Genomic DNA, 26849 nt, shown 5'->3' with positions numbered 1-26849 from the left:
CCTTTCTTTCTGAGTTGTAACCTTACAATAGAAAACTACGACCACCAGGATTACCTACTTATAACCAAAGAAGGAGAGGTGAAATACCGTAAGTGGGCAGGCTGTAGGGCTGTCCTGTCTGTGAGTAGGCTGTGTAGACGGCTGGCTGCTGCATCCCCGAATACTGAGTCTGGCCTGCATAGGCAGACATTGTTTGAGCTGCTGGTGTAGAAAGAATGTGTGGATAGGGCCTAAATATCAGAAAAATAGCATTACTGTGGCAACAAAGACTGCATATTCATTCAGACAGCTTAGATTCAGTGAAACCCTATACTATCCAGGAAGTAATCCTCCTCTTTCTCTATAATATAATCTTAACAATATAGGAAAGAACAAGAGTCTGGATGATCAGGAGCCCAGAGTGTGCTCCAAGCCAGTCTAGTGACTGACCATGGGCAAATAATTTTAACTCCCTAAGTCCACACCTCACCTGCAAAATGAGAAATTTGGTTTAGATATTACATCAAACGTCTCTTCCAAGTCTAAGATTCTTGTTTACATCTGAAATAACACTCCAATTTATATGCATGTGAGGAAAATGGAGCCCAGCCCAGCTAATTGATGTGCTTATCTGCATATTTACCATCACCATGCATGACCTAACACCATGCAGTGACTATAAAAATCCACTTACAAGCCCTGCCAAGAATTGGTTACCAAGAATTTGAAATCTTAAAAATTATGAAAATTAAAAAGAAAAGGTAGGGGGCTTCCGAAAAAGAAATGGAATGCCCTTTCTTTCTTCAAGCCATATTTTATATAATATTCCCCCATTCAATCCCCAGCCTATTTACGTAAAGATGCTCTACATGAAAGAGAAATAGCACACTGCATTTACACGTGTATGTACCAGGAACACAAACTCGGAACATCTGTCTATTTCCAAACAAATTCAGATGCGCGCCCAATATAGTAATTCTTAAACTTGATTAAATGCCTACCACAGTCCTCAATAATGTGATTATATTAGTTACACAGGCAATAAGGCACATTTATTAGAATTTTTTACATGCCCTTCCCAAATTTCCAATGATATAATGAATGATAAAGTGTTCATGTTTGAATAAAATATAAACTCTTTAGATTTTCTTTAAACTAAACAGCATTTTTGCATTTGTATTTAAAAAAAAAAACAACAGTGTATTCTTATGTCAGCTTGATGTTTCCCTCAAGAGTATGTAAGTCCAGACAGGAGGGAATTATCCAGATAAAAGTGAGTGTCTTTATTTCAAATTTATATAGACTATTTATCTATATGTCTAATGTACCCAAGAATCTATCCAATTATCTATTTATAATGCATATATATAAATGTTTATGAATTTAAAGTTGCTATGCTATGTGAATACAGACTAATAAACATAATTCTGAAAAGTTATTCTAACAAACCAGAAAGAATCTATTGAGGACTTACTTGGAAGGATATAGCTGTGGGGAATACTGATGTGCCGACCTGGGGCTGTAGCCACTACTTGTTATGACTGGAAGACACAAAACACCAGTGCACAAAAGGTTGCTTCATAAACGTCTTTCACTAGGGTGTACATAACCAATTTGCAGAAATTGCCACATTAAATACAGGTCTCTAAAGAGAAACAGCTCCATAGACACTTTCTCCTATAAACTGCTTTGAGTTTTGTTCTAAAACCATAAAATGAACATTCCTCTCACAAATCCTTCCCTCTGTCATGCTTCCATTTTCTGAAATCGGTGTCACAATCTTATGTATTCAGATGCTATGAAAATACATCTTTGATTATAGGCTAATTAGGCTTTCATGACGTAAAGTTTTTAAATTTTTCAAGCTTTACCCATTTGACATTTCAAATAGCATGGCAATGTCTAAGTATTGTTCTTCTTACATCTTTATTCTACTAGAAATATAATACAAATGTGATGTTCTAACTTTCTGGGGTGTTTTGTTTTTGTTTTGTTTTTTTATTTTTTTATTGTTAAATCATAGCTGTGTACATTAGGGCAATCAAGGGGTACAATATCCTGGTTTCATATACAATCTGAAATACGTTTTGTTTTTTTTTAGAGACAGAGTCTCACTTTGTCACCCTCGCCGTGGCGTCACAGCTCACAGCAAACTCCAGCTCTTGGGCTTAGGTAATTCTCTTGCTCAGTCTCTCAAGTAGCTGGGACCACAGGCTCCCGCCACAACGCCCACTATTCTAACTTTCATTTTGTAATTGTAAAATGCTATTGTATTCTATTTCCTTTCATTTGACCAATCAGATGAGTAGTTACCAACTCCAAAATATTCTATTAAGAATTGGAATATACGAAGGAAGTGTGGGTGACCATGGAACATTTTTCTAAAAGGCATAATCACAAAATGAGGCAGCAATTATTTTTGCAAATGTATTTTGAACTATCAGAGATAATACTGTCTGAGAAAAACTTCAAGGTAAAAGTCAGGTCCTATTACAGCTCATCCAAACATGCACCCCCAAACTGGAATCTATCCAAAAGTTTGGAAGTTTCTTTTTCCCTTACCCATCTGTCTTGGCCAAGACAGATGTCCTGCAAATATATGGACCCTGAAGTGTGGAGCCGGTCCCTTCAGAGCCAATCCACACTGGGCAAGGACACAGGGTGTCTTTATTAGGCCATCTGCTGTTCATTCACTTTTCAAAAAGATGAAAGTAGTACACGACGCAGTCCTGGAGTTGGTTTAGTCTCATCAATCATAGCTGTACTTCAAAGTACCATGTCCTTTCTAAGTTGTTCATAATAATTCTGGAGCTAAACTTTCAGAGCGGCAGAAGTGACAAATAGGTTTAGGTTGCTAACTATTTTGTGAAACATGATATATTTCTATATCCAAATGCTATTAAGTACCCTTGTGATCTGTTGCTTCAAACACATGTAGAATTTAATGTGTTTAAAATGCTACTTTGCCTGGAAACTCTAAGTACAGAAAGTATATTTTAGTCATCATTCTAATAGTGTAGTCAGTATATTTGCAAGAATATTATGAGCTAATTTTAAAAATCATCAAATTTGGCTAAACATCTTATGTTCTAAATATTTTCAGCATCCAAATTTTAAGTGAATTTGCTACATACAGCTGAAAATACATTGACCATAAGCTATTGACTTTCTACTTATTTGTTCATAACTTAATATTTAAAACTGTCAAATAAACTCCATGAGAACAAGACTCTTTACACTATACCCCAAACACCTTACATAACACAGTGCTATTCCACAGGATATTCACTCTAATTTATTAATGCACTAATTCGCTTAATGAATAGTGAATACACCACTTAGCAGAAATATAGTTAAATGAGGCTTAATTCCAAATTGTTTTGTCTCTTTTTTTTTTTTTTTTTTGCGTTTTTTGGCCGGGGCTGGGCCTGAATTTGCCACCTCCTACCCCTTTGAGCCACAGGCACCACGCTGTTTTGTCTCTTTTTAAAGAAACTTCACTTTGGCACATTCAAGACTTTGGTTATACCAATCGGTTTTTCTCAAGGTTATAAAATAAAAGACTTTTCCAAAGAAACATTGGATAATGAAACATTTATTATAGCAGCTTTAAGCCAAAGAGCAAAACTATGTATTTCAGAAAAAAATACATATACATGAACTTAATTCTGAACACATAGGATGCTTTTTTTCCCCTCTAATGATGACTCTAGACATCATTAGAACCACAGCCCTGCAAAGCCTCAATTAATCTTTAAAATTTCATGCTAATGTTTATATATTCATTTCCTAAGAAGAATACAAAAACTTTGGGCTCAGAAAACCAATAAATTCACATAAAGAATAAAATTTGGAGAGCTTATGTTCCTTCACTAAAATGTACACTTTTCTTAACTCATAAATTGTCAGATAACTCAAAGATACAACCAAACTGAATTACAGTCAGTTGTGATTATGCTAATCAATGTAAAAAGCGTTCCTACAAAGGGAAACCTAATCTCCAGAAGGACTGCAGGAAGACCAGATACAAATGTGGAAGACCCCTCCCCATGGACATGCAATTAATCGTAAACATTACCCAAAATACTCAATTCACTATATTCCATCATTTTAGACACAAAAAGTAAGCAAAACTGTTTGTCTTCAAAATACCCTGAAAATTCTTTAAAATCAATGTTTAATGTCTATGGTCAGTTTCCCAGATGGTGCTGAAGTAATTTTAAGGTTTTGTTCTGATTATTGTGATAGTTTAGAACAGAGACTAGATGCAATGAGAAGTGGAGGCCTGGGGGAATTTTGCCTGCCAGGGGACACTTAGACTGTCTAGAGACATTTCTGGTAATCACGACTTAGGGGGTGCTACTGGCACCATGGGCTTGCGAGAGGCAAGGATGCTGGAAAGCATCTGACAGTGCAGAGGACAGCTATCCCACGACAGAGAATCAGCTGGGATTTTAACGGTGCTGCTGGTAAGAATCCCTGCCCTGACTGCTTCTGTGATACTGGAAATGTTCTATATCTGAGTTGTCCAATACGGTACCATTAACCACATGTAGCTATTAAACACTTGAAATATGACAAATCAGACTAGAAACAAAATTTTAAGTTTTGCCACATTTTAATTAATTAAAATTTAAATAGTGACTATTTAAGTAGCACCTATGACTAGGGGCTACTTTATTGATAGCCCTAGATAGTTCCTAAGAGAAAAATGAGAAAATATCTACAAAGATAATATGAGCGGATTTCAGACAGGATGATTTGTTCATTCCTATTTCTTTTTTCCAGCTTTATATTTTCCCAATGAAATATTATAGAAAGGACCCAGGGTCTAATCATCAGGACACAGTTCTAGACTCATTTATACCGCAGATTAGCTGGGAGGCCTTGATTGTGGACTTGAACCACCTTTAACTTCTCTGCATGCCTTGGTAAATTTTGTCTATAAAATGGATCAGTGAGCTCGGACAGTCCTTCTGGAGCTCATATTCTATTGGGCTTTTTTTTGTTTGTTTGTTTAATTTAGGTTTCAATTAACTTGCAGTATACTATTGAAGTATGCCAGCAATTACTTAATAATCATTCTTTTTCTTTAAAAATGGTTCACAAACAATTTACTTGGCAAAGAGTTTTGTATGAGAGTTACAGACACATGAGCAAGAGAGAATGCTAGGGTAAATTGGTGGATCTGTCTTCTGGGAGGCAGGTGAGTTGCTAGAAAAGATGCAAGCTTAACACATACGACTCTCTACATAAAGTTCATTAACTATTATTTATTTGTTTAGAGTATTAATACTTAATGTAAATATACTTCAGCTGCTTCCAATAGGCGTGAACTAATAAAACCAGACCATTCATATCTATAAAAATGCTTTTGTCACATTATACTCAAAGGTGTACCTCAACTATTTGCACATAAAGCATACTCACATACAATCCTTGTAACATAAGAACATGGGTAAATGTAAAATAAATTAAAGTAGAAGAACAGAACCAAGATTTCATTACCATAAATACTTTTCTGGGTTTAATGGTCATCTTTCTGGTATAAACATTCTTCCTCAGGTTAAAAATTATTTTTTTTCATCAGATAATAAGCCAAACAAAATATTATAACTTGGAAAAAAATCTTTACGTCAACTTAATTTGTGCCCTCTGTGCCCAGCTGGGAGTTATCAGGTATTAATATTTAAAAAGGATTAATGTTTAAAGACATGCTATTGTTCCCTTTGAAGCATACCCATGCTCTCAGAGGCTAGGCTCTAATGCAACCAGCATGTGCTCCCCTGAAGCCCATTAACCTTTAAGACTTGTCACTCAGCTGCTTACACAGGAGGGGTTTTTTAAACCCAGAGAGGAAACAAGGTTATTTAGAAGGAATCAAATGGATAGTTTTACATCTCAAATGTTGGACAGTTTTCGTGTTGGCAGTTTTCATGTCATTTAAATGGGTAAGTTGAAGGGACAAGGCAGGCTATTACAACCTAATGATAAAGTGAATTAAACAGTGTATAAAATAATTTCCAAGGAAATCAGCTCTGCTTATGTCTAATAAGAAAGTCACAGGACTTTCTCTGTTCACTGACAATCCAGAAAAGAATGATTCCCAATGTAATTTCTACACAGTTTTGTGACAATTAGATCACGACAAAAAGTGAATTTATGGCTAAGCTTATGCAGACCAGATTTCTAACAACCCTGCTGTTCATGCGGCTTACCCCTAAGGAGGAGCACATGCCCGCACCCCCACGTGCACGTAAGGACACGCGCGCGAAAGGCTTTACCTGACCCAGTAAAAGTGTCAAGCGCTCCGTCTCCAGTCGTGGCTGTGGTTTCACTGCTGTTCAGGGGCTCTGTTTTGACTGCAAGAAGAGACACTATGTGGAAGAACAAGTACATGTGAGTTTGGCTTCTAACATCTATCAGAGACCCTGACTCTGCCACTAGTGATTTTGCTAGCTACCACGGCATGCGGGAGAACACTCGAGGAGTCGAGGAGGAGAGTTTTGTTAATTAAGCTTCCAAAGGGGCATGCATTTATGGAGGCCTCAAGCTAAGAACTTCTGGCTAAGCTAGTTCTCTCCAATCCAAATGTTCAGGGCAGTCAACCTGAAAAGATGAAACAGCAGTAGACATATTCCATTTTGAACTAATCTAGGCGCACTCTATTATATTATAGTCAATAGACAGAAAAAAAATCATTGGTCTTCAGCATGTTTAATCCAAATCATAACAAGGAGATTTACTAGCATATATTTTATTCTTCCCAGGGAAATTTTTTTTAGAAAATGATTGCAGGCATATGTACACAGAAACCAGGGGCCTATTCCCATAATGGGCGAAAATGAATTTTTTAAATTCATATAAAATTTCTGCTATGAAACAACCAAAGAGTCATAATGTGTGGTGCTTTTTATTTTCACAGCATAGCAATTTTTTTTTTGCCCTTTCTTTTGGCTGGGGCTGGGTTTGAACCTGCCACCTCCAGCATATGGGGCCGGTGCCCTACTCCTTTGAGCCACAGGCACCGCCCAGCATAGCAATTTTAATGTCTTATAGAGATAAGCACAGAACTGGAGATGACGTCTACAGCAAGTACAGTGGTTTTACAAAATCACCTATTTTTAATTATTAAGGTTGTATACTAGTTGTACACATTTATAGTGTGTGTGTGATGTTTTGATTCAGGCATACAATGTGTAATAATCAAATCATTTTCTTGTGTTAGGAGCATTCTAATTCCACTCTTTTGGTTGTTTTAAAGTATACCACAACTCATTGCTGACTAAAGTCCCATTGTTGTGCTATTAGATATTGTTCATTCTATCTAATTATCTAACTATATTTTTACAACCACTGATCATCCCCGCTTTGTCCCCCCATCCCCACTACCCTCGCCAGGCCCTGGTAACCATCATTCTGCCCTCTGTCCCCATGAGATAGATCAATTGTTTTAGTGTTTAGCGCTCACATATAAGTGAGAACATGGGAGATTTGTCCTTCTGAGAAGCAAGTACATCATTTAAAAACTCTTTTAATATATGCTATTTATACTTGGAAGTGGCATATATTTTGGCAAAATCCTTACTTGGCATTGAAGTAGCTTGGCCCACATCACTGTCATTGTTAGATACAACGAGGGGGGCAGTTATAAAGCATCTACCATTTGGTCACACCATATTTTCCCTTTGTTGGCAAAGCTTCACTACATACATCACAGCAGCAAGAAAATAAATAAAATTATTTTCTACTTAACACCTCTTATGTTTCCTGGTCGTAAATGAAATGAATGATGCAATTAACTAATTCAGAAGCAAGCAGAAAAGTATAAAGAAGAAAAGCTGAAGACTAGTCAAGTATGAATAAATATGTCAAAAAGTACTAGTGGGGTCACCGGGTAGCCCTAAGTGAAGCAAGTCAGTGATGTTTATTCCGTTAGAAAAGGAATTAATTCGTGAAAAAGCATGCAGTAATAATGATGATCTCTCCGCATGAAATGAGCTCTGGGTTAATTTAGCTTTCATGACTTCACAGTGACATGATGATCTGCCGGAAAATTCAGAGGAGAAATGTAAAAGTTGGAAAGAGGAAGTAAAGAAACTGGGATTACTTATCTTAGCAAAAGGGAAAATAAGCGTGACCTATCTCTTAATAATCACTGTGGCCGGAGGTGTGGGGAATGACGCGTAGTCAGCAGCGATTTGCACGGTAGTCCATATTACAATTATAGCTGATTAAAAACTAAACATCACTACACAAATTATTTTACTACTTTTGTATTTACTACTACAAAATTGTTTATTATTTCTTAAGAGCTTACCATGTCTAGATGATGTACACTTAGCTATTACTTAAAACAAACGTGATGGTTATAAATCACTATATTTATTTTATATATAAGAAAACTGAAGTTCAGGTGAGCAGAGGAGCCTGTTTTAAGTTCCAATGCAGACCATGATGGGGCTAAGATCTGAGCTTCTGTTTTTAGCTCCAAAAATCCATGATCTTTTCACTGTTTAACAGGCTGCCTTCCTGTAAGAAAATGGCTTATGTTTGGGACAAGAAGTAGCAAATTTGAAAGCAGTTAATAACAACACACTGGGCAGTGCATGTGGCTCAAAGGAGTAGGGCGCTGGCCCCATATGCCGGAGGTGGCAGGTTCATATCTAGCCCCGGCCAAAAACTGCAAAAAAAAAAAAAAAAAATACACTGTCAGAAGGGACTTAATTCGTTCCAGGTGCTATTTTTGTGCTTTAGAGATAGTAACTCATTTACTCCTCACAACAGTCAGTAGATACTATTAACAACTTCATTTGTTAGATGAGTAAATTGAGGCACAAAAAGCTCTGCCCATAGATGCAGAGCTGGGATTTGGGAGCACGTGTTGCGAGACACGTGTTCAGAATCCAAACAGTTAACTGTACTGCCTCTCAGCAGCAGTAACTAATCAAGAATTTCTTCCATCTGTATGAAGATAATCTGGAGCATAATCTAGGTGGGTATAAAGGGTACTCTCTGTGATGCAATGTCCACATTGGATCTTTGACAATAGCAACAGAAAGGCATACCTTCAGCAAAACTAAGGCCATAGATAGTTTTCTTGGAAGTTCCAACTTCTAACTGTGGCCAAGTTCCTACTTAAACATGTTTGTATCTATGAACAATATTTGTAAGGCTGATTTATTATACTAATAACCAAATGCATTTCACTTGCAAAGGCAGGAGGGCAGAGTGTGGGCTGCATCTAACAAAGCTGGCCTAAAAGCCACACCTGACAATTAGTTTTGTTACTCTGGATTCCAACGTTGAGACTTGACTTTTAAAGACTTAGCAATGATTTTGATTATAATCTCCTCTATTTGAAAGTTTCAGATGGTCAAAAGGAGAAAAATGAAGAGGGAGGGAATTTTGGTCTTCCTTCATTATATTGGAAAGATCTCAATAAATCCGTAAAGGTCTGTGTTTAGTCAAAGACAGAGAAGGTTCGTTTTGCTAAGAAAAGGCATCCTGAGAAAGTACATGAAGAGAGCATTATGTGCATTAAAATGCAAGGATTTTAAGTAATAATTCAACAAAATGGGCACTAACATCTGGGGGAAAATGATGCACAGTAACGTAAAATGATTTTTCTGAGCTAGGTAAGGGTAGAACAAAAGGGAAAAGGAAAAAGAAATTATTTAACCTGGCACAGAAAATATTCCTTTCACATTAAGAGACCACAACAAATAGTTCTTGAGCTCCAAGTGAGATGCAAAGTTATTTCGCCTTGATGTTTTAAAGAACAGAATAATATGAGGTAATAATAAATAATTTGGGTTTTTCAACAATAGAAAGTTCAAATAGAGAAGTGAAATAGACACCTTATATTATTAGCTGATTTATAAAAAATATATTGAAATCAAAGTAGTACTTGATACTACTATATAATGGGTAACTAGTAAACCAGTAAACATTTTATAATTACTATAGAGAAAGCTTGCAATGTATGTTATTTTCCCTGAAGCTTCAAATAAATTTGAAATGTAGTCTATTTTCTTTTATTTTAACTTGCTTTTGTTTATGTGTTTTAATTTAGATGTACTACCTAGTTTTGTAGTGGCAGGAAGCTTTTTAATTCATTAAATACATGCAAGGAAAGAACTATTGGAAAAATGTTCATTAATAAGACAAATCAAGTCCTTATTATTTCTCTAAAACATGTAAAAATCTTCATTTAAATGATTACCAGTGTATATTCATTGACATTTTCAAATGCATTTTTTAAACTGTATTTGTTTTTCTTAAATTAACATGGAGTTAAGCAGAGCCTCTTACTTATTTTCAGGACAGTGTCCAAAATCATGCTGCACTATAAAAAGGAAGTAAAATCCTCTGTAGGAGAAAAGCACCACATTTCTCAACAAATTTCAAACTTAAACATCAATGTTTTTATTTCAAAAGAATTAAGTACATTTTAATGGCCTGGGTGAAGAGTTTTGTGGGTTTATTACGCTACATGCTCAAAAAAAATGAGTCAGTATTCATTTTTCTAAAAGCGAGATAAAGTAACTTCATACGGCACTTTGTACAGGCTCAGTAAGAGATATTTTTATTGTCAGGTCCTCCTTCCCACTAATTTTCTACTTGTCCTCTGGATACTTTTAATGGCACTAAATAATAAAAATTAAAGACAATTATAAGATATATAAATGATTGTCACATGTGATTATTGTCAAGTGTCATATGGCTATTAAATCACTGATTTCCTTTCTCCACAAACCAACCCTCATCCCTACCCCATACTCCAATTTTCAAAGCAAACTTCATCTCATCCCCTTAAGTTATCTTTAGAATTTAAGTACAATATTAGTGTACATTAATTACTTTTGAAAAAAGCCTATTTATTTATTTATTTTTGAGACAGAGTCTCACTATGTTGCCTTCAGTAGAGTACCATGGCATCACAGCTCACAGCAACCTCAAATTCTTGGGCTTAAGTGATTCTCTTGCCTCAGCCTCTCAAGTAGCTGGGACTACAGGGGCCCGCCACAATGCCTGGCTATTTTTTTGTTGTTGTTGCAGTTGTCATTGTTGGTTAGCTGGCCCAGGCTGGGTTCGAACCCCCCAGCCTGGGTGTATGTGGCTGGTGCTGTAACCACTGTGCTATGGGTGCCGAGCTGAAAGCCTATTTTATTATCATATCTCAAAGTTTACATGCATTTGTTCCAATATCAGACTTAATTCTTGAAAGGTGACTCAAGTAATTTTCACTTTACATTTCGTCTTCAGAAATCTGCGTTTAAACTGGTGTCCATTTAAAAGACTACATATATGTAATTCCCTATATGCATCTTTCTGAACTACAAAATCACAAATAGAGACTTTGACACCATAGTTTCTACAAAGAATTTCAAGAAGAGTTAGATCAGGAAAGTGACAACGTGTAACACTGCATGGAAGCAGTAAGTATTACCTACTGGTTTTAATACTCACAGTAGCCTATGATTTATATTTATGTGAATCAGAAAACAAAAACAAAAACTTGTGAGTACCAAAAGTCTTTTATTCCTAACTACTCATGAAGCATTTAACTTTTTAAAATATTTACATGAAGCTGTGTATAACTTTTATTCTAAAAAAAAAAAAATCTGTAAAGATTTACTACTATGGCTCTACTTGCAAAACACGTAACACAGAGAAAAACATTTCTTACATGGTACTCCATCATTTCCCCTTTAAAAACTCTGGAAGATTCCTTTTTATAATAAAGAGATTTCAAATATCGAAAACATAATAAAGCTGATCAGAATGTCTGATTTTGGTTCCCCTCAACCTTTTCTTTGACTTTTTTACCTAATCTCCATGTAGAATCGAACCCTCCCTCCCTCCCTCTGCTGCGCATCCACCTTGAACGCATTGCACACTCATTAATTTCATGCCTCTTTCCCTCTGCTAAACTTTTGGTCCCTGGATGGCCAGTATCGTGTTCTTTAGGTCAATGGGTTCCCATTTCCTAGCACAGAACCTGGCGTGTGATAGGAACTTGATACATTTTAATTAAGTGAGAAAGTGAGAATTCATTCTTTTCTACCCTGCTCTAAGTTCTCCCAATAGATTTAAGTATTTTTGCATGTAAAATGTAGTGAATTACGAATCCTGACACCTCTAAGCAAGTAAGAATCTGGAATTACCTATATCTGCAAGTAACTTTTCGTAGGAGTGGCCCAACTCCCCATATCTACAACATGCTTCGTGTGTAGGCATACGGATCTGTATCAGGCAACGTGCCAAATCTGACCCAGGGCCTGTTTTTGTATGGTCTCTAAGCTAAGAATTGTTTTTACTTTCTTAAATAACTGAAAATTTTCAAAAGAAGAATATTTTGTGACATGAAAATTTTAATAGCAATCAAATTTCAGTATTCATAAATCACGCTTATTTAAGCACAGCCACAATAATTTGTCCAGATACCTCTGGCTGTGCTTGTGCAACAACAGCAGGACTGAACAGTTATGACAGAGATCCCGAATTATCAGCAAAGGTATGATATTTATTTATTCTATTTTTATATTTTAAGAATGTTACTAGTGCTAAAAATTTGAAAGGAAAACCTAGGTTTCAATATAAATCTGCAGATATACAATTAGGATTAAGGTGACGAAACACTTTGAATTACTTTAAGGAACAATGAAACACACTTAAATAGCACCAACACAGTATGATACAATCTTTAAGTCATATTATCAATTTATATTACAAAATAACTAAAATTATCTTTTTGAACATTCAAGTTAATGGGAAGATCTGGAAAAGCCACCAAATTAGTTCTTAGCTTTGCCTTTTGTTTTATTATAATAATTTTACAAAGTCATCTAATTTTAACAATAAAACTCAGTATTAAAAATAAAATATATTATTCTCAATAGGAGAGATTATGAAATAAGTGTTTAGTTTGTGTAATAAATACCCAGCATAAAAAATTCAGTAAAATTCATTAAAAATTTCATGTACTATGCCACCAGGATTATATTATTAATAATCAGAGTATACCTAACATTTTGTTACTAGAAGTTTGCCTTCTTTTCCCCAGTTTACGTATTTTTCTAAGTGCAAAAGAATCTGTTATCTGATACCGGATGTCTTTTAACACAATGAATGTTTTCATTTTCCTTAAAAAGGTGTTACCTCATTATTATTGAATTACTAATTAAAAGAAGAATGATACATTGATATTTATTGCCAACAGATTTATGTATGTCATCTAATTTAAAACAAAAGCCTTGGCTAGGGACGTGTTACTATTCCAGGAACTGAAGCCCAGAGAGGGTTAAGTCACGTTCACTGTTCAAGGCGACACAGATAGTAAATTGCAGTGCTAAGGTCCAGACCTGTGGTCTCCTAACAACACAGGTCCTTGGTCTCTATGGTCACAACAGCCTTAACACCAATTGACAACCAGCAATGTTTGATGCTTAACACTCAGAAGAATGTTTCTTGCTGAAATGAGATGCAAATTACTAATATATTGCATATATTCATTATTATACTGTTGCCTGTGTTAAAACACTACTTTAAATCAGAACAGCCAGTGAGTTCAGAAGGCTTTTTACATATTAAATGTTCTAAAAATTATCAAAATTAGAGTATTTCATGACATGAAGATTATATAAAATGTAAATAATTAGGACCATAAATAAAGTTTTATTAGAACACAGCCACTCTCATTCCTTTACACACTGTCCTTTACACATAGCTGCTTTTGCGCTATGATGGCCAAGCTGAGCTAAAGAAATGGGGACACGTGGCTTATTAAGCCAACAAATACTTACTGTGCAGCTCTTACCAGGAGAATCCTCACATTAGAATTAAGAATAAATTATGGCAATATAGTTTTAAGTGTGAAAAGTATATTTTAAGTTTGAAATTGAAAAACAATTAAAACAATGACTATAAAAATAAAAATAGTAGGTATAATGATGTGCTCTTTGTTCAGTGGGCATACATTCTAATTTAATCTAAGAGAGAGCAAGGCCCAGTCAAACTGTGCTTGTTCTAACTGCTTGTTTGTAATGCACATTTCTAATTGGAATGAACTCTTCTTTTTTATCCTAAAAACGCAGTGATTCCACAAACAGGTGATGATTTTGTCTTAATTGTTTGATACCGTACTTGATTTAGGTGAAAGTTTGTGTACATGTGTGCGTGAACGCAGTTAATATCTACAGTTCCAAATATTTTGAGCCAATATTAATTTATAATTTTATATATATAGTTTTTAAAGTGATGTTATAGTCACTATTAATGTTACTGGATACTTGAGGATATTTATTGCAGCATATAAGATGGCAAATATCTTTTTGCCATGTTAAAAACTTAAATTATGAAAGTCTACAGGTTGTGAAAGTAATTAAGTATATATGCCACTCTGCTTCAATTGCTGTGTTTGACGTGACTATTGTTGGGCTAAACTAACCACATAATAAACTTAACAAGTATTTAGAAAACCAACATGTGCATCATCTGTGTGAAATTATGAATACATTTAAGAAAATGTAGATCTAAAAAAATCTAAGAGTAGAATACCAATTGATAAGAAAACCACAACTGTTTCCAAAAAGCAACTAAAAGGCCTATTCATTTCTCCTTTTTCTATATATAAGTCCTAAACACAGAAAAGGGGTGCAACAGACAGCAACAGAAACAGCAAACAGACAGCAAACCGGAGGGGCAGATCCACACACCCAAACACATGCAGTGTACCATGAGCTCTCATACTTGCTGCAGAAGAGGGGGTGTTGCAACTCAGCAGCCAGTCAGCTGTGTTTAAAACTGTCATGTTGTCCCCTGAGAACAGGAACAGTATAAGAGTTCATTGCCTGAATGCCTGCTGAGTGGATATGAATAAACTTCAATGCTTGCCCTGGTTTCTGACCTTTCAGCTAAAATTATAACTGCCCCATAGGACTTCTACATTTTAGCTTATCAGGTCTGTTCTAGTTCAGTCAAAGATACGTACATGATGATTAGTGAACTTCCAGGCCTAATTCTAGAGTGCCTGGGTTTTTTAATCTTACTGTTTGTATTGCATTTAAGGTTTAAATGTAAATGGTCTTACTCGAGTAGTCAATCACTACATTTTCTTACACATTTGCAATCCCATAATCAATTAGTTGAAATTACAGATGCAGGTTTAGAGACAAATAAACATTATAAACAAGGAAAATGTTAATCCACAAAGGATTTGGTGTAAAACATTATTAAATACAGGTAAGTGGCAATGCACACAATTTTACAAAGAAAATTTTAGGTGGCACAGTTATTTTAAAACAAGTGGGAAGAGGTGTCTCAATTTGATAGGTATTTATTTAGGATTTAAAAGAAAATATGATGTGGCAAATGCTGATACCTAGTAATATAAATAGTTCGTTAATTGAAACAAATTTCATATAGTTTTTAATTTATTTACCGGAGCAGACCCACAAAATTTCAAAATGCTTGTGAATAATAAAATGGAGCTAATATGTCATATGTGTGTATATGTACATGATCTTTTTACACAGACATTTTGATACAAAAATTGGGTCATATTCTCTGACAAGTTGAATGCATTTATAAAAATAGCACAGCAGAATATTTGAAATAATAGCTAGTATTGTTGCCTAAGCTGCAGCATAATCCTGGACTAATCCCAAGAGAAATTACCTGGGAAAGATTCCTTTTAATAAATATTAAGTATTGTCTCTTTGAAAAGAATATGCAGCAGATACAAGTCCTTTCGTATTTCCAGACCATTGCCTTTTCTAAGAAAAAACATTGAAGTAACCTTTTTGTACAACTCAACATAAAACCCAAAGGAGGTGGGGAGATTTTATGTATAAATACACGTTTGGTAACACCAAGATACAAATCCTTCAGCCTCAATTTCTAAATATTTTGGGGATATTTCTAATGGCAACAACAAAAAGGGAGCCTTGCTATAAGGCTCAGGACTTAGTCTGAGTCAAAGAATAGTTGCCCAGGACTATTCTTTCTAAATGTTTCCAGTTATAGAGGAGGACCAAACACTTCAAGAAAATCACTAGAACAATAAATAAAATAAATAATATATTAACCATACGTGCCTCAGATAATATATCAACTCCATATTCCTTAGAATGCTGATTGTGTCATTGGTAGTAAGATATTTATTAGCGGACCCCTACTGTGTAAAATTAAAACAAACACTGAGATGTAATTCTGGGTCTGTTCAGAGTGGAGCACTTACCTCCTGTCCCATTCGTAGTGACGGATGTGCTGCTGAGAGTAGGTTTATCCAGTTTGGAGCTACCAGGAGTATCACTACCTCCAACAAGAGTATGAGGACTTGCTAGGTCCTGCATTTCCATAGACCTGTTAGAACAGGAAGCAGCAGAGCAAAAGTTGAAATTTCAGCCATCATTTTAAAATATATTCCATATATTGCCCGACTAAGCATGTGTGTGATCTCACAATAATAATTGAGACCAGTAGCTAAGACTTAAACAAGTGAACATATCAGTCCATCTACAAATAAATAAGAAGAGCCTCCGCAGTAAATTAGGCCTCGTAATCTGTGGGTTATCTGTAATCCTACAATTCCATACAATAATGTAAGGGGAAAGAAAACATATCCTGTCACCTTGACAATTTAAGCTGATATAGATACCCTCCCAAACTGATCACCTCTGCTTGATAAGCAAGAAATTCTGAAAATGATAATTCCCCAAACTTGGCATGGGCTGCCATCATTAAGGAAGCAATCAGGAGCCAGAAATAAAGTGTGAGCTCAAAACCAGAGCAGAAGCTTCCAGCTGACCTTGTTGACCCGGGGGGCTGAAAAATGAGCCTGAGGCCCAAGAGCTAGGGTTGTAACACTTTTACTATCCATTCAGGAATGGAAGACTGACTTAAGTTTGTTCCAAGGAATGTGCTAGACCCAAAATAAAACTAGGATTCTTGCAAAGGCTGATCTTATTTTGAAAAGAAAACTAGAAAAAAGAACTGCACAGGGGCCCCAGAAAGCTACACTTGCTTACATAAAAGAAATATACAAGATAAATGAAAGTTGAGAGAACTTCTCACCAACAACTTGAACCACACAAAATACTAAAAAAGGCTTTCAGCTGCTATAAATAACCAGATGGAAACCCAGACCTACAGGAAGGAATGAAGAGTAACGTAAAGGTAAATATATAGGGAAATATAAAAGGTTACTTTTCATTTTTCTCTCAATCATGAAAGATAGAATCCTGAAGCAAAAATAGTCTCATCATATTATGGGACTTATAATATGGTAGAGAAATAAAATATATGACAAAGACAGGACAAATAATGATGAAGTGAAATTGTATATTTTTAAGGTTCTTTTATTTGGTGTTAGAACACCTGGATAAGAGGGAAGTTTGGCATGCATAAAGTAATTTCCACCAGTAAATATTAGTAAGAAAAATACCAACAGGTAGAACAAAAAGCCAACAGAATACTTAAATAAAATTTTAAAGATTTTTTTGCCCAACTCCAAAGAAGCCAGGAAAAGAGAAAGAGAAAGGAAAAGAGAAAGAGAAGAGAGAGAGAAGAAAGAAAGAGAAGAGAGAGAGAAAGAAGGAGGGAAGTGAGGAGGGGGAGTGAGGGAGAAAGGGAAGGAAGGAAGGAAGGGAGGGAGAGAGGGAGGGAGGGAGGGAGGGAGGGAGGAAGGCTTACCAAGATCACACACTCAAACCCAACCACAGAGATGATTACACTAAATATCAATGAACTAAACACTCCAATGAAAAGCTAGATATTGTCAGATTAGATTACAAAACTGAGACCTAACTATAGGGAGTCTACAATGGAAGCACTTTAAACCTGTGCGCCAGTGATATGCGGTGCACTACACAGACATCCAGCTCTGGGACTGAAGAACTCATTCCTACAGCTGCTGGTAGTATTACCAGCTGGCAGGTCTCAATGGAGTTTCTTTCCAGGACTTGCCCTCAACTAAACAGAGTCCCTTTGCCCAAGATCACAAACTTTCTGAGGGTAGCCTCACCTACCACACATCACATAGGGGTGTAATGATTATACTTTCTTTCTCCAAGAGTCATCCTAGTCTAGGGTCCCCCATAAGACCAGATGAGACCTTCATTGCTACTGAAGTACAGATCAACATTGCTCAGTCCAACTCTGCTTTCTTTATGCCCCCTGGTTGTGCTTTCACTATTATCTGAAAATGGACTGAAATAGAAAATCTATTAACAAAAGAGAAAATTTATAATAATCAAAAAAAAGAATCAGTAGAGGTACTAATGATTTAAAAGGATAATAAGGGAATATTATGCTGCTGATTTAAATCACAGATAATATCAGTAAATTTCTTGAAAGACACCCTTATAAAACCTTATGCATTAAAAATAGAAAATCTGAATAGTTTTATATCAATTAAAGAAACAAAATTCACACTTTTCAAAAAAGAAAACTCCAGGGCTCTATGGTTTAATTAGTGAAAGCTAGCAACATTTAAGAAAAAATAATTTTTCTTTTATAAATTCCTTCAAAAAATGGTAGGAGGAAACATGCTTCACTCATTGTAGGAGACCAGAATTACCCTTACTCCAAACCTGACAAAAACAATTTTAAGAAAAGAAAATTATGAATCTATATTTCTTATAAACAAAAATGAAAAAAACTAACAAAATATTCTCAAATCAAATCCAGCAATAAAAAAATAATCATGACCAAGTGTGGTTTATGGCAGAAATGTAAACCTGATTTAACATTCGGAAATTCATGCAATTCGATATATCGACAGAATATTATTTCCATGAGTGCAGGAAAGTATTTGACAATATTTATCTTTTTTCATGATACAAACTCTTGGAAAACTAGGAAAATAAGTCTTTTTCGTCCATCTGATAAAAACCACTCTTGGAAAATCTACACCTTCTATATATGTGTACGTAATGGTGACATATGGGATTATTTCCTACCCAATGCAAAGATGTCTGCTTTTCCTTGCTTCAACACATTTTACTAGCAATCTTAGGCAGTACAAGACAAAAACAAAGACATAAAAGAGGCAAAGTTTAAAAGTTTAGGAAAAAACTTTAATTTACAAATGATATAATTGTTTATATAGCAAATTCTGAGAAATCAATTCCCCAAACCCCCAAAGCACTAGAACTCATGAGTGAATTTATCAAAGTTACATGAACAAGGACCTTGCCAATACTAAATAAATTATGAACTAAAAATATCTGAAACTTCTCCAGTGCAAACACTAAAATATCACAACAGTAGTTGTTTAGCAGGTTGGAGATTGGGCTATCCATGGTCCAGCTTCAGCTCAACTTAACTACAGGGGAGGTCTGAAGGCGCAGACCCTCACCTGAGCTGTCAGACAGAGGAACGGACTCACACTCATTGTGAAATAAAGCACAAAGAAATGCCATGCTTCAGTTTCTATCCATTATTTTGCATATAATATTCAGAATACTATAGATACATATATCAGATATATAATTTTTTTCCTGAGACAGAGTCTCACCCTGTAACCCTGACTAGAATGCTGTGGCATCATAGCTCACAGCAACCTCAATCTCCTGGGCTCAAGTGATCCTCATACCCCGGCTTTCCAAGTAGCTGGGACTATAGGCACCTGCCACAACATCCGGCTAGTTTTTCTATTTTTAGTGGAGATGGGGTCTCACTCTTGATCAGGCTGGTTTGAACTCCTGAGTTCAGTTCAAGCAATCCACGTGCTTAATCCTCCCGGAGTGCTAGGATTCCAGGAGTGAATCCTAGACCTAGACCGTACCTGGCCTACTATAAATATTGTGAGACATAACAAGAAACAGAAAAATCTGATTCCTGGTGGAGAGATAAGACAGCAAATAGAAGGAGACCATGTCATCACTCAGGTTTTGGAATTAACAGAAAGGATTAAAAAACTAATATGAACATATTAAATAACTTATGGGAAAAGACACAACACATAAAGTATATACAGATCTATGTATCACCTAGATACATACATACGTCACATATATGTGTCCCATATTGATCTATACATATAATTCATATGTATATGTACACAACTTTTCTATATAATTCATATGCATAATCTACATATTGCATATTGAAGATACATACAATACATTAAATAAAAAAAATCTCACAATGGATGTGGCAAAAGAAAGGATCAGTAAATCTGAAGGTGGGCCAATAAAAATTATACAAACTTACAGTGCAGAGACAAAAGGTTGGGAGAATTTGAGGGCAGGGACTGAATTGAGTATAAGTAACCTGTGGAATAAATCAAAACTTCCCTGAGATACCATCTAACCCCAGTGAGAATGACCCACCTCTCAAAATCTCAAAACTGCAGATGCTGGTGTGGATGTGGAGAGAAGGGAACACTTTTACACTGCTGGTGGGACTGAAAACTAATACAACTTTTTTGGAAAAAAAAAATGAAGAATCTTCAAAGAACTTAAATTAGACCTCCCATTTGATCCTGCAATCCCATTACTAGGCATCTACCCAGAAGAAAAAAATCCTTTTACCATAAGGGCACTTGTACTAAATTGGTATTGCAGCTCAATTTATAATTTCCAAAACGTGGAAACAGCCTAAATGCCCACCAACCCAGGAATGGATTAACAAGCTGTGGTATATATACACCATGGAATACTATTCAGCCATTAAAAAAAATGGAGACTTTACATCCTTCGTATTAACCTGGATGGAAGTGGAACACATTCTTCTTAGTAAAGCATCACAAGAATGGAGAAGCAAGAATCCCACATACTTAATTCTGATATGAAGACAATTGATGACCTAGTACATGGTGGGAGGTGGGGAAAGGGGAGAGCAGAGAAAGGAAAGAAGGGAGGGGGTGAGGGGTCATGGTGCATGACACATTTGGGGTCGGGGGGGGCGGAACACAGAAGAGGGACTTTACCTAACAAATGGAATCAATGTAACCTGGTTCTTTGTACCCTCAATGAATCCCAACTATATATACATATACATGCACATATATATGTATATAAAAGAAAGTAAGTAAAAGAAAGAGAATAACACAGAACAATACTGGCCTAAATAATGATCTAAATTATTCCATATCTGATGAAAAGCATCACACCAAGGAGCCTTAAAGTACTATGAACATTAAACAGAAAAAAGAAAGGAGAACCATAGCTAAGCACATCAGAGTCCAATTCGGAAAGTAAGAGTAAGCCTGAGTGTGGCCAGTCATAAAGATGCAGGGAGGGGACGGTTACAGCTGATGTCTCATAAAGCCCAAACTTAGCTCTTACAGTTCCCCTTGTTTCAAATATCATCAGTGCCCTTGGGTCCCAAATCCTGACATTCACAACTCTCCATAATGCCTTCAGCTTTATTATTGTCAAACAAGCACCTCTCATACCACTTGTATCGAAAATGATTGCTGGGGGTCATTGGGACTCATGCCTGCACTTTGGGTGGTGGAGGCAGGTGAATCCCTTGAGCCCAGGAGTTCAAGACTGCAGTGAGCTGTGATCACACCACTGCAGTCTGTAGTCGGGGTAACAGAGTAAGACTTCATCTCTTAAAAAGAATAAGTAAACAAATAAATAAAGAGAAAGAAAGGAAAAATGATTGCTTTGCTATTGTCAAATGGGCTACGATTTCTCTCCTCACAAATTTGCATCTTTCACATGGAATGATAGCTCCTTTAAACCGGCTTAATTAATTTTTAAACAGCTCAAAAATGCTTCTTTCTGCATGAAGGTTTCTCTGGTCTTACTGCTATTCTTTTGCCCTATTCGTATTTTTTTTTATGTTTTTATTTTTTTTTTTGTAGAGACAGTCTCACTTTATGGCCCTCGGTAGAGTGCCGTGGCCTCACACAGATCACAGCAACCTCCAACTCCTGGGCTTACGCGATTCTCTTGCCTCAGCCTCCCGAGTAGCTGGGACTACAGGCGCCCGCCACAACGCCCGGCTATTTTTTTGTTGTTGCAGTTTGGCCGGGGCTGGGCCTGAACCCGCCACCCTCGGCATATGGGGCCGGCGCCCTACTCACTGAGCCACAGGCGCCGCCCAGCCCTATTCGTATTTTTACCTTCCTCTCCAGCACTCTTCACAGACTGCCCTTGTTTATCATAATTTGCATACATGCTCTTTCTTGAGAACAAATTTTATTATTTTATTTATTTATTTTTATTAAATCATAAAGAGGTAGATCATGTATACATTAACGCATTTATGGGGTACAATGTGCGGATTTCATATGCAATTTGGAATGCTTACATCATACTGGTTAGTATATCCCTCACCTCATTTACTTAATTATTGTGTTAAGACGTTTATACTCTATACTTAAGAGATCCGACATGTACCCTTGCAATATGCACCATACGTATTTTCAAAAATTTGCTACAGGATGTTTCTCCAAGATTCTTTTCTATTTACACTTGTAACTCTCATAATGCCTTTCATATCAAAGATGCAATAAACACCGGCTCCGTGCCCATAGCTCAGTGAGTATGGTGCCGGCCACATACACCGAGGCTGGCAAGTTCAAGCCTGGCCCAGGGCCTGCTAAACAGCGACAACTGCAACCCAAAAAATAGCCGGGCATTGTGGTGGGCGCCTGTAGTCCCAGCTACTTGGGAGGCTGAGGCAAGAGAATCACTTAAGCCCAAGAGTTGGAGGTTGCTGGGAGCTGTGATGCCATGGCACTCTACCCAGGGTGACATAGTGAGACTCTGTCTCAAAAAAAATAGAATGCAATAAACAGTTTTCAAACTCAGTAGCTTCCAGACTACTTTGACTGGGGCCTATTCATTGAATTAAAAAGTAAACACCTTAAATATGTATGTACATACTTACTTAGGTATAATTTACATATGCTAATTGTTTTGTATATTTTTATATATAAGCATATTATAACGTATATTAAAACATACAGGTAGAAAGGAAGTGGTAAGAATGACATAACTAACATGTTAGTTATTTAGAGTGTCTCTGTTTACCGGGGCCTTGGGCCATGCCCCAGTCTATGCTAACAATGTGATTTTGGTGGGGGCTTTGGACCCCACAACATTGGTCTGACTTTGGAAGGGGCTGAAAACAGTAAAGAAGGTCAGCCTCATGGGTGGTCAGACATGCTTACGTAATTGGCCTCCAGTAAAAACTCTGGACAGCAAGGCTGGGATGAGCTTCCACAGTTGGCAATACTATGTATACATCTGTCACACATTTGTTGCTGGGAGACGTAAGTTATCATCTATCGAACTCTACTGGGTGAAGGCAACTGGAAATTAACTCCTGGTTTCTCCTGCAATCTGCCCTATGTGCCTTTTCTCTTTGCTTATTTTAATTTTATTCTTTCACTCTAATAAGCCGTAATTGTAAGTCTAATAGCTTTTCTGAGTTCTGTGAGTCCTTCTAGCAAATCATTGAAATGGAAGGTGATTTTGAAGACCTTTCAACTACCACTTGAGAATTCCACCTAGGGGCATGAACGAGACCTCAGTACAAGCGGAGGACAGATAGCTGTCTTGCTAAATTGATGGGACAGAGATTAGAACTTGGAGAAGTTAGGGTGTCTAGAATTTGTGATACAGATAACCTCATGGCGGAGACCTACTTTGCGGAGTTCCAAAAATCTGCATAGAAACACCCTGAGATACTGCTGGATATTAAAGATGTGCATGCAAAGGGTAACATTCCCTGGAGCTGGAATGAACCACCATGGAACTGTGGGCTGAACAATTTTAAGAAGTCACGCAGGACTCGAAGGACGTTCAGCATTCTGCGAAAAATCCCACAGGAGCCCCAGCTTCAATACAGGGCTAAACTTGTCCTCCATGGAGTCTAATCCAGACTGTCTAACAAAGTCTACAAGCAAGCCTCAAAAACCTCCTGCTGATTTGCTAGTAATCTTTCTGGCAGATTGAGAAGGTACAATACTTTTTAAAGCAATAGAAAAAAAATCAAGCATTCCATAATGTATAAATCAACATCTGGTAAAAAATTATTAGACGTGTAAAGAAGCCAGAAAATGTAACCCATAAACCACAGAAAATTAGAAAATTAAAAGCACACTCATAAATTACAGCAATGATATAATTCGTGAACAATTAAGTAAAATAAAAAATTCTAAATATAGTTAGAAATTAAAAGATAAGCATGAGCATAATGAGGAAAAATAGTAAGATAAAAAGAAAGTAAAACTTCTAGAACCAAAAATGCAAAAACAGAAATTCCACTAGATGGAATTAACAACAATTAAGAAAAAGGAAGAAAATTCAGAAATTAAGAAAATTCAAGACCAGCCTGAGAAAGAGTGAGACCATATCTCTAAAGGATAGCCGGGCGTTGTGGTGGGCACCTGTAGTCCCAGCTACTCAGGAGGCTAAGGCGACGGGATCACGGGAGCCCAAGAGCTTGACGTTGCTGTGAGCTATGAAGCCCCAGAAAACAATGGGATACTCTATCTCAAAAATTAAAAAAGAAAAAGACTATGAAAGAAAAGGTGGGTAAACTTTAAGGCAAAGCAAGATAAAAATCCAACCTAAAGAATGAAATAAAGATGGTAAAATAAAGATTGATAATGACATATTACACACATGTGCATACAGCACCCATATACACCCAATCCCAACCAAGGTAAATCACAATTCAATTTCTGAAAATCGGTAATAAAGACGAAAACATTAAAGGCAGCCAGGTAATTATTTCAGAGACTTTTTATCAGAAAAGATGCAAGTCAGAAGGCAATGCAATCAAGATGGGAGAAAAATATATGTGTATATATCAGCTTAGAAGTTTACATCCAGTAAAGAAGATACCCCTTAAAAATAAAGGCATAATATATATATTTTTAAATGGGCAAATTTGTTTCCTGCAGGTTCAGCACAAGAAATGGTTAAGGGAAATTCCTCAGGCTTAAAGGCAGTGATAGCACAAAAGCAGGAATGTCTGTCTGTTTTATTCACTTCCACAAAAGTGCCCGAAATATTTGATAAATGCACAGATGAGTGGAATGATGTGTAAGCCATACCTGTCTTTGAAAATATCATGGAATCAATCATGTGCGTGTGAATAGGGTGAATTTAAGCATGAAACACTGGGAGAAATGACGGCAGTCAGGAAATCCAAAGATTTACCAATCACGTTGACAACCAAAGAAAAAGCGATATGAAATCCAAGTACAAAGAGGATCTCAAAAATAGTAAAAAGTAGTGTCGGCAGCACCCTCCTGACAGCAGATTTCATGGCTGTAAACAACGAATGCTTATGATCTTATTATCTCCTCCTGGACCCACCCAACAGACTTTCAGTTTAACTGATCCAACAAATTACACACGAAGCACTGTCACGGGTGTTAGGATTGCTGAGTGAAGAAAACATGGCCCTGCCCTCAAGGAGTCTGCAATCTAAATGATAAAGCACCTGCTTTGTGACTTAAAGTACTCCAAGTGTCCAGGAAGTGCAACAGACAGAAACCTATGTACCCTTAGAGTCTAGAAAATTTTCCTAGGAATCGATAGCCAACTCTTGAGGAATTCAAAGAAGGGATCCTGGGAGAGGCATCTGACTGAGTGATGGCGCTAAAGCCATAGAGTAGTGCAGGGGCTCACGGCCCGTCCAGGCCGCATGCAGGACGAGGAAGGAAAACCAGGCGGGAAGGACGGAATGGAGCAGACGCCACCCATGGGAGCAAGAGGAAGTAGAAAAGGCTGCTCTTGCAAAACAAAAACACCAACATCAAACTTGCCTTGGCATTTTTACATTCTACAGGAAACCAGAATGCAATGATCTGAATCTTTACAGTTTAGTCTGTTTTGCTGGAATTTGTTTGAGAGGTGGACATTTCTTCCAACCACCAGAGCCTTTGGAGAACAGAGGCGCATTACGGTCACCGAGAACACAGCAAGGATATTCCTGTACTTCCTTTCATATGTTTTATAATTAATCGTGATGCTTTAGATTCTTTTTAAGTCTGATGTATACAAAATATAATGTTTAAATTTTACCTTCAGATTCAGTGGCAGAAAATAATTAACAGGTACCGTTTTTTACTATGTTACATATTGTATGGCACATTCGATGCTTGCTATTTCAGACATATTATCAACCTTAATCTTTAAAATAACACATTGTCGTACCTATTATTTTTCTATACTTTAAGAATGAAGAAGTCTAGGCTCAGCGAGGGTACCCAGCAGGACCAAGATCACACAGGTAAAAGGCAAGACCCTCAGACCTTGAATCCATGTTTATCTGATCCCAGAGCCCAGATTCGTGCTGTTGTACGTTGTATGTTTTCTATTTTAGGCAACTTTAAATCTTTCACACTATGAAGCCACAGTCAGGAATGCACATCCCTGCAACAAAACATTCTGCATCGTTTTAAAAAATGACTAAAATTGAGAGAGCATTTATTCTGCCAACTCACTCTACAATGCTCAGTATGATATTTAAAGGAGACTGTCCTTCCCTCTCCAGATGTCTATTTCCACCTCTTTTTAGTGGTCTTCATGTCCTAAAGCCATATGAATATTAGCATCTGTCTGGACAACACAAAAAATGAATTTATCCATAAAAACAAAAACTCATTTAGAAAAGAAAAGAAAGAAGAATTCAAAAACACATAGCTTCTTGGTTCTTCTCTGCAATTTTTCTGTGGCATAGATGAAATTTATTCATAATGGTCTGAAATATCCTCTTCAAACCCAAGGTGGGGCAAGGTACATTTATGTACTTTTGAGTCTATTCTAAGTCAGAACCCGTGATTCATTCTGTATAGATCCTGGTAATGAGTCATGGCCCTGCTTATTTTTAGGTTGTCTCCATCAGTTGCTTATAACCCAAGAAATACAAAACCAGACTTTCAAAGA

At 36.6% G+C, this 26849-nt stretch overlaps 1 protein-coding gene across 7 annotated transcripts in view; it reads right to left on the bottom strand.

Annotated features, from left to right (window-relative positions):
* The window catches only part of EYA4 (EYA transcriptional coactivator and phosphatase 4), a 257652-nt gene that overhangs the window by 51311 nt on the left and 179492 nt on the right, over nucleotides 1-26849 (bottom strand). For 3 of the 7 annotated variants that reach the window (XM_053592554.1, XM_053592555.1, XM_053592560.1), the window contains 5 exons: nucleotides 16223-16347; nucleotides 14734-14802; nucleotides 6264-6356; nucleotides 1454-1520; nucleotides 88-230 (listed from right to left, as the gene is read on the bottom strand). In XM_053592554.1, the coding sequence (XP_053448529.1) occupies nucleotides 88-230; nucleotides 1454-1520; nucleotides 6264-6356; nucleotides 14734-14802; nucleotides 16223-16347 (497 nt within the window). Of the gene's footprint in view, nucleotides 1-87; nucleotides 231-1453; nucleotides 1521-6263; nucleotides 6357-14733; nucleotides 14803-16222; nucleotides 16348-26849 lie in introns of those variants that run through there. The other 4 variants (XM_053592557.1, XM_053592556.1, XM_053592558.1 and 1 more) reach the window with 3 other exon arrangements.

The sequence above is a fragment of the Nycticebus coucang genome, chromosome 5 (assembly GCF_027406575.1).
Source record: "Nycticebus coucang isolate mNycCou1 chromosome 5, mNycCou1.pri, whole genome shotgun sequence".
NCBI classification, from domain to species: domain Eukaryota; kingdom Metazoa; phylum Chordata; class Mammalia; order Primates; family Lorisidae; genus Nycticebus; species Nycticebus coucang.
The sequence above is the reverse complement of the archived record's forward strand: the minus strand, read 5'-3'. Positions and strand labels throughout refer to the sequence as shown.